Below are 17,455 nucleotides of genomic sequence, written 5' to 3' on the forward strand. Positions count from 1 at the left end.
GTGTGAATGAACTACAAGCCCTGGCATCCTTTGCTGTTGTTGGCTTGTAGTTCTCAATGAACTATATGAACTGCTCTGGAGCGCCATGGTAGTTCATTGATTTGTTCCTGTCAGTCTATCTGCCTGGTCATACGGGAATGATTGAAGGGAATTCCACTCACAAAAATTCCTCTGAGAACATGCCCACAGAGTTCCCCAGGGAAACATCAAAGTCCACAATAATGTAATAAATAACCACTTGACCTCTGGAAGATTTACCCCCCCCCCCCCTTCCAGACCAGGCCATTTTTTGCCATACAGCACTGCGTTACTTTAACCAACAATTGCGTGGTCATGCAACACTGTACATAAATGATTATGTCTTTTTTCTCCCACACATAGAGCTTTCTTTTGGTGGTAATTGATCACCTCTGGGTTTTTTGTGCTATAAACAAAAAAAAAGACTGACAATTTTGAAAAAAATAACTATATTTTTTACTTTCTGCTATAAAACATATCCAATAAAAAAAAAAAAACGTAAAAAATCTAGTTTCTTCATAATTTTAGGCCACTATGTATTCTGCTACATATTTTTGGTAAAAAAAAATCCCAATAAGCGTATATTGATTGGTTTGCGCAAAAGTTATATCGTCTACAAACTATGGGATATATACTGGAATTTTTTTATATTTAACTTTTATAATAGTAATGGTGGAGATCAGGGACTGTGATCTTCCGGCGGACAATCACACCCTGACACTTTGTGGGAACCAGTGATACTAATACAGTGATCAGTGCTAAAAATATGCACTTTCACTGTACTAATGACACTGGCTGGGTAGGGGTCAAACATCTAGGGCGATTAAAGGGTTAAATATGTGCCTAGCCAGTGTTTTTGTGTACTGTGTTAGGTGCTTTTACTATAGAAAGTGATGGATTTTATTCACTGCTTTTCAGGGAAAGAAAATCCATCACCCCCCCCCCCCAATGTCAGAACAGAGCTCTGCATTGTTTACATAGGCAGAGTTCCATCCTGTTTGTCTTCCCTAAGATTGGCTTCTACTGTACTGCCACTTCCTGTGAAGAAACTACATATCCCACAATCCCTGGGTCTCTCCGTCTAGTGCTCTGCACGTGTGAGCTATTGACACAGCTTACTATGCTGGAAGAGATGTGTTTGTTTCATGTGACTCAGAGAAATGACTGGACATGCACTGGATACTATGTGACCAAGAAGTTGCTTGTCCCTTTAGCAAATAATGATAAGTTAGGTGGTTTAATGCATAGACATAGGGGAATTGATTAGCCATGACACTACAAACTGCAGCCACAACATGTATGTCTATCATCACAAGGTAAGGCAAACAACACATGGAATATAATTAGATTACATTTTTTGCACATGCATGTCAGCAGAGGATAGAGTAAATTTTCGCATTACCTTTTTATAACAAAGTGGATGTCATTACTATATTCTAGTATCCTCCTGAGTTTCGTGATTCCAAAGCAGTTTGGACGTCGAAATGAAACCCCATCAGGAAGGCCCATAACAAAAAGGTCATCTGGATACATCAAGAACTTGGAATATGGCACTTTGACAGGATGAGAAGCCCCAATTGCTTTAGCTGCATTTTAGCAACATCAAAAGAAGAAAAAGATAATTTTTACATCCTAATGAATGTTTATCTTATTTAAAAAGTAACACTATCAAAAATACATAAATTCAAACACAAAATAAAAACAAGATTTAATCCAGATTTGTATTTGTTAAAAATCCTTGAGTAGATTTCAATACGGAGAGTATACAAGTACCTAATTCTGTCTTTATATTGTCCTTCTGTATTCCTGGACTGTAAAGCCGTGTACACACGAGCGGAATGTCCGACAGAAAAAGTCAGACGGAAGCTTTTCATTGTCTATTCCGATCGTGTGTAGGCCTCATCTGACTCTTTTTTTTTTTTTTTATTCTGATGGACCTATAAATAGAACATGTTCTAAATATTTCCGACGGAACCAATTCCTATCGGGAAAACCGCTCGTCTGTATGCTGTTCCGACGGACCAAAAACGACGCATGCTCTGAAGCAAGTACGAGACGGAAGCTATTGGCTACTGGCTATTGAACTTCCTTTTTCTAGTCCCATCGTACGTGCTGTACATCACCATGTTCTGGACGGTCGGACTTTGGTTTGACCGCGTGTAGGCAAGACCGCATGAATGGAATTTTGTCAGAGTTCTGTAGGTAGAAACCTTCGGAGTTTATTCCGACGGCAAAACTGGTTGTGTGTACACGGGATAAGAGGAAGGTTAACACCATGAGAAAAATGATTCTCTGTTTCACTTCATAGTGCTGTCAGTCTAACACTGGGAGCTTGCTGACAGGAAAATTAGGTTGAGCAAGCAGAGTGAAGACACCCTTGATTAACAAAGCAACTTCATTGTCAAATCAGCAAGCCGATTGGCTGTAATACTTGCAGCAGAGAGAAGTAAGGTCACAAACTTGCGATGCTGAATGGCAGGGATACAAATACTATACATTCAGAGATATCAGTTCTATAACGGGTATGAGAGGAAATACTCTGGACTGTATGAATATCTGTAAAGATGGATAGTTTTCAAAATAACAAATATTTCTCTGATAAAAATTTGGAAGAAACATTAGAAAGCCAACAACATTTAGCGGCATTACAAGACTGCATATGAATATGCACACTGAACATGCTACTATATAACATTAGTATTTGTAAAAGTAACGATTACATACTGCTTGTACTAACTTATCAGTTCCAAACAATTAGCTGTGGAAACCAATGTCACTTGCTTTTGTACCAAGGCACAGTGCAAGAGGCTCTACAAATTTATTTCCAGAATATTTAAAGGAGAAGTATGGCCAAGCTTTTCTGGCCATACTTCCCATGTGGGTCACAGGAGAGCAATTAGTTCTGCACTCCCGGGACCCAGATTCAGTAGACAGTCAGTTAAAGCCCGCTGTTGGCTGATGTCACAGAGCCGGTCCAGACTCAGCCTCTTAGCATGCTGCTGAAAGCCTGAGCCAGCCACTCCCACCCCCTCCACAACCCTGCACTCCAATAAGCACTCGAGTGGCAGAGCAAAGAGCCTGTGGCTGACTGTCACTGCTCACTTAAGACGAAGCACTGAGCCAACTGAGCGATCAGTGATCATGTGATCGCTCAGTTCTCGGGCTTAGATTCGGCAGGGGAAAGCTGCAGCATCGGATTAATGCTACAGCCAAATAAGTGAGTATATATGTTTTTTTTTTTCTTCCGTAATCCCGCATTTCTTCCATAATCGTCTTAGGCTGGGTTTACATATGAGCATGCAGGGGCTCACAGCAAGAGTCCTGTGCATCCTCGTTCACCGTTTCAGCTCCGATTTTAGCCCAAATTTTGGGCTGAATTTGGATCTGAAATGGACCAAAAGACGCACAAGGGCTCCTGTGCAAATCGCATCGGAGCCGCTGCGGAGATATGTGAATGGGCTCTATAGAGAACCAGTCACAATCTCCTGCTATGAGAATTGGATGCGGGGAAACCTGCATCCAACTCGCACTGGTGTCAACTCAGCCTTATATGTTTGCTATCTCACTAAAGCTGATGTAGTATGTTAATTAATTGTACTTTTTTCTTACCATATTTTTTGTTGAACAAGTTCTCTACTCTTTTTCTTAATTGTCTGATTATGTCTCCAATCCCTTCTTGCAACAATAAAAAGAAAAAAATAGATAAATCACAATTAGTTTATCAGTTGTGCTTCTCAAAAATAACAGTGAAATGTATTTACAGTATGTGTTTAATTTACAAATCATCTTACATATGCCTAAATAGTGATTCACTTGCCACAATTTTGGTAAATTGATAATATATACAAAACATGCCTGTAAATGTACACCTTTTAATTAACTGGAGAAAGAGACCACAGACAGCTAGTAAGGGTGAAATAAAAAGCAATGAAAACATTGTAAAAATTGTCTGGCTACATTAAATGTGGAGCATAGGGCCTGGCAGCAAAAGGGGTAATACCACTTTAAAAGAGATGTAGAATATTTTGCCTACATTTTCTTTCTTTATTAAATTCAGAGCTAAAAATTACATTTTTAAAACGTTCTATATGCAAATGCCATATTTGAGAAACAGCCAACAGATGTACTGTAGCTCTAGACTTGCTTTAATGTGTTTAATCTTGGCTTGTTGTTTACAGAGCTTAATAACAAAAGCTCAAATCATACAGTTATATGAGTCAAGCGTGTGACATCCCTCTCCCACACACTCCCGTTTCTGCTATGTTGGTGCACCTTTTATAGTTCTTATTTGAGGTCCAACTGGCCAAATATATAGTATTTCTTCTACTCAGTCGTCATCTGTCCCAAGTATGCCTATGATTAGGATCTCTTGCATGTTTTTATCTTGTATCTAAAAGCAGTATGAACAGAATTACCATCTATGTGTTTCTCTTCATTCCTGGAGTGCATAGAGGGCCCTTTGTCTGAAACTATAATCAAATGAAACAGCATTAGAAGAAATCAATACAAAGACTTACAGTAAGCCTATAACAGAAAAGTAGCCATTTAAAGGAGGAGACATATGAAAACTTGACCTAAAGATACTGGGTGCACAACTGCAAATTCTATTTATTGTTAGCTATTTGTGTCTATAAGGGTTTTCAGTCATCCATGTCATGGGTTAGTGGTAGTAAATCACACAAAACCTGTTGGTTATTCTTGAAATAACCAGTCACACCACCAGTCATCCTTTTCAATTTATCTAAAGCCAGATAGTTTCCAGATTTAAACTCTAAAGCCTCGTATACACGATCGGATTTTCCACCAACAAAACCATGGACTTTTGTCCGAAGGGTGTTGGCCCAAACTTGTCTTACATACACACGGCACACAATTGTGGGCCAACAGTCACAAACGTAGTGACGTACTACATGGTTTTTCAGCTCTTTAGCGCCACCCTTTGGGCTCCTTCTGCTAATTTTGTGTTAGTAGAAGTTTGGTGAGTGTTGATTCGTGCTTTTCTTTTCGCGCTTTTCATTTACAGCTTTTAATTTCGTGCTTTTCATTTCATAGAAAGATAATAAATCCACGCAATGGAGATAGGTACAAATGTGGTTCAGAACTGCTGCCTCCACAAATGCAATCACCACCAGAGTGGAAAATGCTGAGATAAAGGGAAATAGGATGTGGATGCGGTGCTGTTCTGGTGGTATGGCAAAGTGTTGTGACAATGTAATTATATGCTGTTGTCACCTCTGGTGAGTGAGTGGAAGTAAAAAAGTATTAAATAACTAAATTCCTAAAAAACTTGATCCCCAAAAAAAGGGGGTTTTACACCCAAAAAGTGGTTTTACATACATGTTCCTCTTGGTAAAACAATATTGTTTTAGTTAGTGGTAGTAAATCACACAAAACCTGCTGGTTATTCTTGAAATAACCAGACACACCACCAGTCATCCTTTTCAATTTATCTAAAGCCAGATAGTTTCCAGATTTAAACTCTAAAGCCTCATACACACGATCAGATTTTCCACCAAGAAATCCGTGGACTTTGGTCCGAAGGGTGTTGGCCCAAACTTGTCTTACATACACAGGGCACACAATTGTTGGCCAACAATCACGAACGTAGTGACGTACTACATGGTTTTTCAGCTCTTTAGCGCCACCCTTTGGGCTTCTTCTGCTAATTTTGTGTTAGTAGAAGTTTGGTGAGTGTTGATTCGTGCTTTTCTTTTCGCTCTTTTCATTTACAGCTTTTCATTTTGCGCTTTTCATTTCGTGCTTTTCAGTTCGTTTCTGAACGACCGTTCGTCAACCAGCCATGTTGTGGAATCGGAGGAGATAACGTGTTATTTATTATTGGCCTTGGAGTTATTGCTTTGACGTTATTTTTTTGGTTGAATAATAATGATTTGATTTGGTATATTTTCTATATTTTTGGATGCATAGAATGCACTTTTTGGTTAAGTTCTATTGGCAGATAGCATGTCTAATTGTATTTGTTTTTCTTTTTTTAATGCACAATAAAAAGATTGTGGAGAATAATACTTGACTATGTGTTTTACTTCAAATGACAGTTTGGGGGTGGGCAGTTACATTTTAAAAAATATAATGTAAAATTAACAAGGGACACCAACATAGTTGTATCTTTGATCTTAAAAACTACGGGATAATGGTGTTTTGGTAACTTGCCCAAATAAAGAAAAAAAAAAAAAAAAAAAGCATAATAATATTATTCTTGATATCACTAGCCTTTGAAAATTAGTTTGCAATAACTCCATCAGTATCACCAGCAAAGCAGCTTCATTATTATCCCATTAAAGAAGAAGATAATGTGCGTACTTTGGACTTTTGTCCGATGGACTTGCGTACAAATGCTCGGAAAATCCGACAACAGACATTTGTCCGCGGAAAATTTTAAAACCTGCTATCCAACATTTGTCCGCGGAAAATCCGACAACAACTGTCCGATTGTCCATACACACGATCGGATTTTCCGCCCAAAAGCCTGTCATCACACATTTCCCGTCGGAAATTCTGATCCTGTGTACGAGGCTTTAGCCTAAGGCTTCACATCCAATTTTGAGTAGCAAAATCACACTCAAGAGATCAATTTCTTTGTTACCTATTTCCTACTTTTCCACAGACTTGAATAAGATGATAACAAATTAATTCAGTGGTGGTCACCTAAGCAAATATTGGTGGCCTCGATTGTGTCCCCCTACATATTTATAGGGCTGCACAACAGCTTTATTTATTTATTTAATTTAATTCTATTAATGAGCTGAAATCCAGACAGTTGCCCAACAATCCCCTGCAGTAGCATTTCATAGGACACTTTGCACTATGATTATGTTTGTATTCTCTGAGATTAATAACTACCCATGTAGCCTCAACTGTATGAGTAGTTCAATTACGATAATCCAATTATTATAATGTCATGGACACGAGAAGGGTGGTGACTGGAGTGCATAACTTGGGGTAGTTGATAAACATGCATTCGAGTTAACCATGAGTTAAAGCGGAGTTCCAGACAAAAATGGAACTTCCGCTTTTCGGAACCCTCCCCCCCTCCGGTGTCACATTTGGCACCTTTCAGGGGGGAGGGGGGTGCAGATACCTGTCTAAGACAGGTATTTGCACCCACTTCCGGCATAGACTCCCATGGGAGTCTATGCCTCTTCCCGTCCCGACCGCGCTGTCTGCTGGGAACACACAGCTCCCAGGAGAGAGCGGGGACCACTAGGGACGCGCAGCGCGACTCGCGCATGCGCAGTAGGGAACCGGGAAGTGAAGCTGCAACGCTTCACTTCCTGATTCCCTCACCTAGGATGGCGGCGGCAGCTGCTGAGAACCGAGTGGGTTCTCGGCGTCCCCTGCCGACATCGCAAGTCAGCAGCTGCAGTATTTGTAGCTGCTGGCTTTTAATATTTTTTTTTTTTTTTTTGGCGGTGTGGGTGAACCCCCGCTTTAAAGAAGATACTTGAGGACTTGTCCTTTACTTGTAGTAATAAAACAAAAATGGCAGGGCTAGTAAATACAGTGCAGCAAAAGTGCTCTTTGAAGTGGTAAATCAATCATACGTTTGTGTAACCATATGATAGTCCATATAATAGTGGGTGCTAACGTCCTTCTTAGGTGGAAATATGGTAGAAATGGCCACTCACAACAACTCGCATGTAATGTTGTGTTCGGTGAGTGGCCATTTTCTACCATATTAACACCTAAGAAGGACATTAGCACCCACTATTATAAGGACTATCATATGGTTATACAAACTTATGATTAACTTATCACTTCAAAGAGGACTTTTTCTGCACAGTATATTTCTGATCATCAGTTGTTTCGTATTTACTAGCGCTGCAATTTGGTTTTATTATTTCACTAGAGGGTTGTGTGTTTTTCCTCAATTGCTAGCAGCTTCAGTTATAACTAGCACTGATATTCTCTTTTTTCTTTTGATATCTTTACTTGTAGTAGACTCTGAGGAGTTAGCCCTACTGTGTTAGACTATATACTTGTCTATTGGTTATTCTGTTTTACTATTGTACAGATCATTTTACATGGTTAAAAAAAAAAAAAAAAAGTATCTGCATATATGCGTTTCAAAGTCTTTTATGGTCATTTATATATTGTATCATGTTGATGATTTTCATTCACCTGCTCCTGTATCCAGCACAAAAGTGGTGTTATCTAAATTCACTGGACTCTTCAGACAGGCAGTTAATTCCTCTGAATTAAACAGATAGAAAAAAAACATAGGTATGTATTAAAAAGTAGTAGGAAAGAGATAACCGAAATCTTTAAAATCAAAGTGGAATTAACTGCATGTTTTTTTTTTCATGTTGGATAGAGTAAGAGAGGTCTATAACACCTGTCAGTTTTTTTGTTTTGTTTTTTGCCATCAGTGTCCCATTGGGGAAATTTCCCTTTACTTCCTGTCTCATAGCGAAAACAGGAATTGAGAGGAAACCCCTGCATAGTGAGGAAATCCCTAGTTGTCACTAGAGCTAATGTCCCCATTGGAAGATTTTCCCTTTATTACAGTTCTCTGATAACCCAAAATTTAGGAATTTCTTTCACTTTCGGTGATAAAGGAAAACAGGACAAATAGAGAGGGTGAATCTACAGACAGCAGAAAAAAAAACTGACCGGTGTTCTAATGCTTCTCCACTCTATCCAAAACAAAAAAAAAAGAAGGAAGTGAAACAATTTTTTCTGTATGCCAGACAGTAAAAAAACAAGTGGCTGTTTCCTTCTCAGAGACCCTCTTTTCTCTGGGGTCTGGACTGCTCTGCAAGACATCACACAGAATACCATACAGACGTCCAAAAGTGCCCAATTACAGTAACTAAGCTTCTCTTAAATATGTATTTATGATTGCAGATTCAATTTGAAGAGACTTGTGCTATTCCTCTAGCTATCCTCTCTAACAGTATCTGTGTATAGAGACTTTAGTAACCTCCTTATTGCTGCCTTGCCTCTCTGATGTCAGAGCTTTCTTGCAATCTCTAGATAGCAGCTGTGAAAACTCTTTATGCATAAATCAACTTTTTTTCCTTTCAGGTTCTTTATCCCTCCTTTTCCTAATGGTTGGAATTTTTTTTCCCGATCGGGTGACCTCAGATATAGAGAATAAATCATTCCAGCCAATTTTCAAAGGAGGTGGTGGTGATGTCCTTGTATCCATACATACTAATAGGTGTTTAAAGGTAAAGTTAATTTTTACAGTTACACAGCTGCTTCCTGGGGATGCTAGAGAGTTGTGACATGAGAGAAGGTGCAATAAAGATCATACAAAGGCTGTATGCACAGGTACTGTTATATGGGAATAGAGTAAGGAATAGCAAGAGTCATTTTAAAACCAGAACTTTTTTTTAGAATAGCCACAAGTCAAATAAGATACCTATAAGTGACTATACTCGTGCTGTGACTGAGAGTTCTGCCTCTTATATAGTGAAGCAGTCCATCCAGTCACAAAAGCCTTGTATTCTTTTCACAGAATGCAAGGTATCCTGTGAATGGTCAGGGAGAGTTCCTGTTGTTTACCCACCCTTCCTTTCCCATTTTAAATACGGTATATAAAAATGACACAAAGCCAGATAGAAAAAATTAGTAAATGCTTATTTTTTCTAAATAAACATTCCTGATGATTTAAAGTGTAAATAAATCCAAAATGATAAATGTAATATACAGTATTGCAGCTTCCTATTCCTTGGTGTGGTGGCTGCATTTGTTTTCTTTTTTTAAGCTTTTTTTGCTTTACCTTCACATAGTGATTTTGCAAATCCTGCACACTTCCTGTCCCTGATCGGCTACATCACTTCTACACTGTATCTATGGAGGAAGCATTGGTTGTAACTCTAGGATGCTCTCCTGATATTACCTGCAAACATGTCCGTGTCTTTTTATCTACATTAGACAAAAGCAGGGCAAGGATAGCTAAAAAGTAAGCTACTCTTTGGTGTAGCTCACAGGAAGTAACACTTCTGGCAGCAACAACAGTTATTTTCTGTATTTGTTGAAACTGTTCTTAGCTTACAAGAAAGAAAACAAATGGATCAACCATACATCTAAGCACTGTAAGCTGCACTATATAAACTTTTTGTTCATGGGTGTAATTATCCTTTAACCACTTGACCTCTGGAAGATTTACCCCCTTCATGGCCAGGCTATTTTTTGGGATACGGCACTGCATTAGTTTAACTGACAATTGCGCGATCATATTTATGTCCAAATAAATATTTATGTCTTTTTTTCCCCACAAATAGAGCTTTCTTTTGGTGGTATTTGATCAGCTCTCCGTGCGTTAAAATCTATTTTTTTTACTTTCTGCTATAAAACATATCCAATAAAAAATTTGAAAAAAATCTAACTAGGCCAATATGTATTCTGCTACATATTTTTGGTAAAAATATTCCAATAACCATATATTGATTGGTTTGCGCAAAAGTTAAAGCATCTACAAACTATGTGATATTTAATTTTATTTTTTTACTAGTAATGGCAGCGATCAGCGACTTATATCAAGACTGCAATATTGCAGGGGGCATCCTGACACTGACACTTTTTGGGGACCAGTGACACTAATACCGCGATCAGTGCTAAAAAATATGCACTGTCACCATACTAATGACACTGGCTGGGAAGGGGTTAACATCATGGGTGATCAAAGTGTTAACTGTGTGCCTAACCAGTGTTTTTACAATACGGTGTAAGGTGCTTTTACTAGGGGAACAGATGGAATTGATTCCCTGCTATGTAGGAACACAAATTCCATCCCTTCCCTCTTGTCAGAACGGCAGTCTGCCTTGTTTATATAGGCAGATCACAGTTCTGGCTCTTTACCAAACGATCGGCTTCCGCTGTGTGTAATCATGCATGCACACCCCCTACCCGGAAGTGTCAGATCACATATATTTATGTGATCCGGTGCACTGGTGCCGCCCTGTAGCAGTACAACTGCTATAGGTGGACCTGAAAGGGTTAAGTTAAATAGCTCACACTCTTCTCTTCTTGCCTATGAATCACAAGTAAAAGTACCTGGCACAGCCACATGCATGATTTCTTGATATTCAGGCTCCACTTTAATATGTCTTATTCCATTTGACTCGCTTGAAGTCCCTGTTAAATCAATAGGAACACAATAAGAATGGCCACAGATGACTGAGTATCTGAAGAATTAGAGTACAGAAGGAGGTTTCTACTGAGCACATCTGGTACATTATGTACTCAGAAAGCCACCATCCTCTACTGGATGGAAGAAAATTATATTTAGTTACTATATACCAAAATATATATTTGTACCTGGCTCACATTCCTCTGGTATGCTGTTGTTTTCAGACCTGTAAAATATAGCGTATTAAAAATGATGCATAAATTAAAGAAAACTAAACTAACACCCTCACTGTGGACTAGACATAAAGTTAGTTTCTATCCTTTCATACATCTTATATATAATTACAGTATCTCACAAAACACTGAAGAAATTATACTTTGCTACAATGTAAAGTAGTGAGTGTATAGCTTGTATAACAGTGTAAATTTGCCATTAATGTCTAAACCACTGGCAACAAAAGTGAGTACACCCCTAAGTCAAAAGGTCCAAATTGGGCCCAATTAGCCATTTTCCCTCCACGGTGTCATGTGACTCGTTAGTATTATAGTGTCTCAGGTGTTAATGGGGAGCAGGTGTGGTAAATTTGGTGTTATCGCTCTCACTCTCTCATACTGGTCACTGGAAGTTCAACATGGCACCACATGGCAAAGAATTCTCTGAGGATCTGAAAATAAGAATTGTTGCTCTACATTAAGATGGCCTAGACTATAAGAAGATTGCCAAGACCCTGAAACTGAGCTGCAGCAGGGTGACCAAGACCATACAGCGGTTCAACAGGACAAGTCCCACTCAGAACAGGCCTCGCCATGGTCGACCAAAGAAGTTGAGTGCACATGCTCAGCGTCATATCTTATCTTTGGGAAATAGACGTATGAGTGCTGCCAGCATTGCTGCAGAGGTTGAAGGGGTGGGGGGGTCAGCTTGTCAGTGCTCAGACCATACGTCGCACACTGCATCAAATTGGTGTGCATGGCTGTCATCACAGAAGGAAGCCTCTTCTAAAGATGATGGACAAGAAAGCCCGCAAACAGTTTGCTGAAGACAAGCAGACTAAGGACATGGATTACTGGAACCATGTCCTGTAGTCTGATGAGACCAAGATAAACTTATTTGGTTCAGATGGTGTCAAGCATGTGTGGTGGCAACCAGGTGAGGAGTACAAACACAAGTGTGTCTTGCCTACATTCAAGCATGGAGTGGGAGTGTCATGGTCTGGGGCTGCATGAGTGCTGCCGACACAGGGGAGCTACAGTTCATTGAGGGAACCATGAATGCCAACATGTACTGTGACATACTGAAGCAGAGCATGATCTCCTCCCTTTGGAGAGAGGGCCGCAGGGCAGTATTCCAACATGATAATGACCCCAAACACACCTCCAAGACGACCACTGCCTTGCTCAAACGGAAGGTGGAGGAGCGCAAGGTCTCTAACATCCACCAGCTCCGTGATGTTGTCATGGAGGAGTGGAAGAGGACTACGGTGGCAACCTGTCAAGCTCTGGTGAACTCCATGCCCAAGAGGGTTAAGGCAGTGCTGGAAAATAATGGTGACCACACAAAATATTGACACTTTGGGCCCAATTTGGACATTTTCACTTAGGGGTGTACTGACTTTTGTTGCCAGTGGTTTAGGCATTAATGGCTGTGTGTTGAGTTATTTTGAGGGGACATCAAATTTACACTGTTATACAAGCTCTACACTCACTACTTTACATTGTAGCAAAGTGTCATTTCTTCAGTGTTGTCACATGAAAAGATATAATAAAATATTTACAAAATTGTGGGGGGTGTACTCACTTTTGTGAGATACTGTATATATAAAGTAAACCTTGCACTAGAAAAACATCAGAACAAACTGCTGCACTTTAAAATTCCTGAATACCGAAAACAATATATCAAACATGAATAAAGTTGTGCTGTCTGTAAGGCTTCATGTACACTGCTGCTGGTAAACGGATGTTTAGAAGCAGTTGGGCATTTTTTTCAGCTGCCCCTGAACTCTCCTCTGTTATCTTATCAGTACATGTACACAAGGTCATTTATAGTCGTTTCTAGGCAGTTGAGTTTAGAAGCATTTTTTGAAAAGCAAAAAAATGTATTCAGGACGGATGTTCAGAGGCATTTGAAACGCCAAACGCCTGTAATAGCTTGTAAACGCAATAACTCGAGTTTAGCTGCGTTTCGTTTACAGGCGTTTTTAACTAAAAAAAAACCTTCTAAACACAAACACGGCTAAACGTGGCATGTAAATGCGGCAAAATGGACGTTTTTGAACGTCAATTACTATCTGTCAAGTTGAATCGTTCAGGAGAGGTTGTATAATGTCCTGTGTACATTAAGCCTTAACTAACAAGGAAATGAATCCCAAAAAAATGTGTCGTAATAATGTAGGATTCAACAAAAGTAGGTACACTGAATCAACCTTGTGATATAAATGTATCCAAATTAGGTATGTATCATTATAATGTTAAATATCAACAAAATGTCAATAAAAAATATACTGTGAAGTAAAAAAGTGTCTATATCAATCTTCAAATGAATAAAAGTGTACTGCTCCCAGTGTATAAAGTTGACACATTCGTGAATAACTCGCCATATTCCACCAGTGCTCAAAAAGACCTGCAGGTTTATCCCACGGTCAGATCACTTTCTCTCTACTGCTTGATTTTATCAATCTTCCTGTAAGTGCAATGTTGTATTTTTTTCTATAAATTTCCTATGTGGATATAATGCACAATGAACCTTCCTCTGTTTTTCATGTAATATACATACTGAGTCCTGACCATAAGGGAGGCCTGACTCGTGATTTGCAGAGATCGAGATCACATGTATGTGGAGGCTGACACGCCAAACATCGGGCATACGATCCATCTTGGATGAGTGCTGCGGTGAGAGCGGAATCTGGCTGTCCTTTGGATATCTCTTCATTTTATGCTTTTCATGATCTCCTATAATTTAGAGAACATGTTTGTCCAGTAAGAGGCTTATATTTCTTTTTGAGCACCAGTGGAATATGGCGAGTTATTCACGAATGTGTCAACTTTATACACTGGGAGCAGTACACTTTTATTCATTTGATTGAAGACTGATATGGACAGTCTTTTACTTCACAGTATATTTTTTATGGACATTTTGTTGATATTTAACACTATATTGCTACATACCTAATTTGGATACATATTACAAGGTTGATTATTTGTACCTATTTTTCTTGAATCATACATTATTAGGGTGCATTTTTTGGGGGGGTGGATTAATTTCCTTGTTAGTTAACAGACAGCGCACCTTTTTTCACGTTTGATATCTTATATACTGTATAATGGTTAGACTTGTTGGTATAGTATATTATAGATTACACCCCCCGATATTACTCTGTGAGTTTTACATTTTCGGATTAGGTAGGATTCCCAATTATTCCATTTGTTGTACATAATGGTTAGACCTGAAATATATAATTTAGATCTTTTAGACAGAACTGCTTTTATCGCTGTGTATTTATCAGATTATTTTTTGGCTATAATACATAACTGATTTGAATTTATTTTTTGTATTTGGATTTTATCATTTATTCTTTGTAAACATGTGTTATGTTATCCTTATTATGTATTTTATATTATTTTTATAAATTATTGGGTTTCTGTATTGCCCACTTTCTCAGCATTTACAGTGATGATAAATACATGCTATGATTTAGCCAATTCATGCCCACTTAGCCACATGCACTGCTCACCACAGCACAATGCACATTCTGTTTCCTTATCACCTAACATTATGTCACTTTTTACCATGTTCAATTGTTTGGAGGTATATTCTTGGTTGGAGAGTATTTGTAGAATATTCAGTCTCAGCAGCTTAGAAGCTTACAAGACTCAACTCTGCACAGTGAAAATTAGCCTTCTCTTGCAAGGAACTAAGAAATCAGGACTGGAATGCATACAGCATAGCCATCTGTAAGATCTTGTAAATGATCATTATTTGTTAATGTGATGTGGTAACTATTTGTATTTGTTTGTTTGTGTTACTCATGCATTGTACATTCTATCTATATTGATAGCTTATGCAGCATTCATAAGACTCCTGAAGAAGCCATATCTTGGTGAAACATGTAGAGCTGAAGTCGCTGCATCATTACACAAGCTGCACATTCTTCTGTGATGGTTTTAACAATTATACCTTTATGGAGTTTTTAATGTTTTTATACAAAATAAAAAAATATTTTATACATTCTGAATGTTCAACTGTGGAGTACTTATTTTAGCACTTTGAAAATCCATATTTCTTGTAGTTTTGCAATTTCATAGCATATTTTGTAGTTTAAGTTCCAAATGTCAAATGTTTCAGTGCTACATAAAAGAAAACTGAACATTAGGTCTAGATGTACATCAATGGCTGAAATTCATACCTACCTACTCCCAAGCATATCCATGGTTGCGCTCTTCTGGACATCAAAACCAGCCTCTTCTCCCAGGGAGTTGGAATCAGACTTTGATGTTTCTTTGGTAAATTTAGCACCTAGTTATGGTTATGTCAGTTGTATCATTCAGAACATTAACACTTCAAAGTGACAAGCCTTTAGTACAAGAAATATTAGCTGTTATAAAATAACTATGGACTTGTTGGTCAAATGTGTCTAAAGGAAGAATTAATTTGTGTAGGCTATTCATTTATGTAGACACCCCTGTTCATACAGGCCAGCCTGTACAGGAAGGGGCACAATGGCTTCCTTCAAAACTCAACAGAAGGGACATACACTGAAACAAAGATGGAGGGGACGTTTTTCAGGGCACAAACCCTGCCCACTCAATCTTTATTTTAGTGTTGGCCCCTTGTGTGCTGTGTCCAGAACATTTCAGTTAGCAAGTACACTGGCTTCTGTACAACCAGCTTGTGGAAATGGTGTGTCTTATAAATCAAGTCACTGGTAATATACTACATTTTAGGGTACATGGGTGATTCAGAAATTTCCATTCAGAAAAAGTGTACACAAAGGTTCACAAATGTTTTTAATAATTCTATGATTGCTATATGTACAAACTCACTATATACAGTTAATGTACAAACTAAAAAATGGTAGTCCTGGACATTGTTGCTAGTATGTTTAAATACAACTAAACTGCTTCATCCGCTTTTTTTTTTTTTTTATTAGCCTATCCAAGCTGGAGGCTATAAACGTAAAAAAAAAATTGTATTTGTAAGAATGTATTTATAAAAGAAAAGCTGAGATTGTAAGATTCATACCATCTAGCTGTGTGTTCTGCCCTTGCTGCTACATGCTGGATCTTTAGTGTTAATATAAAAGCATTAAAGCCATAGAAGTGCATGTGTATACATCTGTTTATGAGCAGATTTTTTTATGTAGATGTAAACAAATTTACATATATGGACTTTTAACAAAAAATACAGACATACACTTACCTTCGAAAATTCTCTGATCAAACATACTGGGCAAGGGAAATAAATAAATATCTATTAAGTTCAGTTACCTCTACAGCATGCAATTATGTCTGGTAATTCCCTACAGTATATTACCTTTTGATATTAAAATGAACATTGTGCCGTTCTTCTAGGATTCGCTTGAGTTTTGGCACTCCATAAGTACATGGACGTTTGAAAGGGATTTTATCGGGTATTCCTATTATCTCTACTGCTTCTGGATGGCAGGCAATCTTTCTATATGGCACAGGCACCATGTGATCAAGGCCTAAAGCTTCAGCTAAAACAAAGAAAAATTGATGCATGAATGACAGAAGCACTGCTTTAAGCTGCTAACCACAATCAATACAGGTGACTACACACTTTTAAGTACAATATATACATCAGCTGATCTTTGGCGCTTGTGTTTTCTTGGACTTCAGTGACTTTTAAAGCTGGAGAAGAGAAAAATGTGACAAAGTCTATAGCATTAACAAGAGCATTGTCATTCTCTCTTGTTCCATGCTCCAGCCTCTGTATGCACCTGCCAGCTTCCAGCCAATCACAGAGGGGGTGCTGTCTTAAAGGACTAGTGCGCGGATTGCTCAATGTTCGAGCAACATGCCCACATGCTAGCAGCCAGACCTCCCTGTGTCCTCTTTGAATGTTTCTATCCCTAGCATTCCTACTTCTCCCAGCTTGTTTCCTGTCTTTTTCCCAATGTGCCCAAGCCTGGTCCCAGCCTTCTGTCCCTCTGCCTGTATCCTGCTCTGTCACTTCGCACACTCCTACCTTCATTCCATTTTCATTCCCCTCCTTGGCTCTCTTCCCTCCAGTTTGTTACTTGTTTCTCTGTACCAGTCTGTTTCCCCTGTGAGTCCCAGCCAACCTCATTAGCTGAACCTGTGCACTCCTAGTCTGAACCTC

At 38.7% G+C, this 17,455-nt stretch overlaps 1 protein-coding gene across 6 annotated transcripts in view; it reads right to left on the reverse strand.

Moving 5' to 3' along the window:
- Nucleotides 1-17,455, reverse strand: part of GTF2IRD1 (GTF2I repeat domain containing 1) — a 161,609-nt gene that overhangs the window by 37,067 nt on the left and 107,087 nt on the right. For 4 of the 6 annotated variants that reach the window (XM_073615035.1, XM_073615036.1, XM_073615032.1 and 1 more), the window contains 9 exons: nt 16,646-16,829; nt 16,532-16,557; nt 15,523-15,628; nt 11,305-11,342; nt 11,041-11,121; nt 8,158-8,229; nt 4,434-4,487; nt 3,628-3,693; nt 1,421-1,604 (listed from right to left, as the gene is read on the reverse strand). In XM_073615035.1, coding sequence (XP_073471136.1) covers nt 1,421-1,604; nt 3,628-3,693; nt 4,434-4,487; nt 8,158-8,229; nt 11,041-11,121; nt 11,305-11,342; nt 15,523-15,628; nt 16,532-16,557; nt 16,646-16,829 — 811 coding nt within the window. The remainder of the gene's footprint in view (nt 1-1,420; nt 1,605-3,627; nt 3,694-4,433; nt 4,488-8,157; nt 8,230-11,040; nt 11,122-11,304; nt 11,343-15,522; nt 15,629-16,531; nt 16,558-16,645; nt 16,830-17,455) is intronic. The other 2 variants (XM_073615034.1, XM_073615033.1) reach the window with 2 other exon arrangements.

Source organism: Aquarana catesbeiana, linkage group LG02, assembly GCF_042186555.1.
Source record: "Aquarana catesbeiana isolate 2022-GZ linkage group LG02, ASM4218655v1, whole genome shotgun sequence".
Classification (NCBI taxonomy): Eukaryota; Metazoa; Chordata; class Amphibia; order Anura; family Ranidae; genus Aquarana; species Aquarana catesbeiana.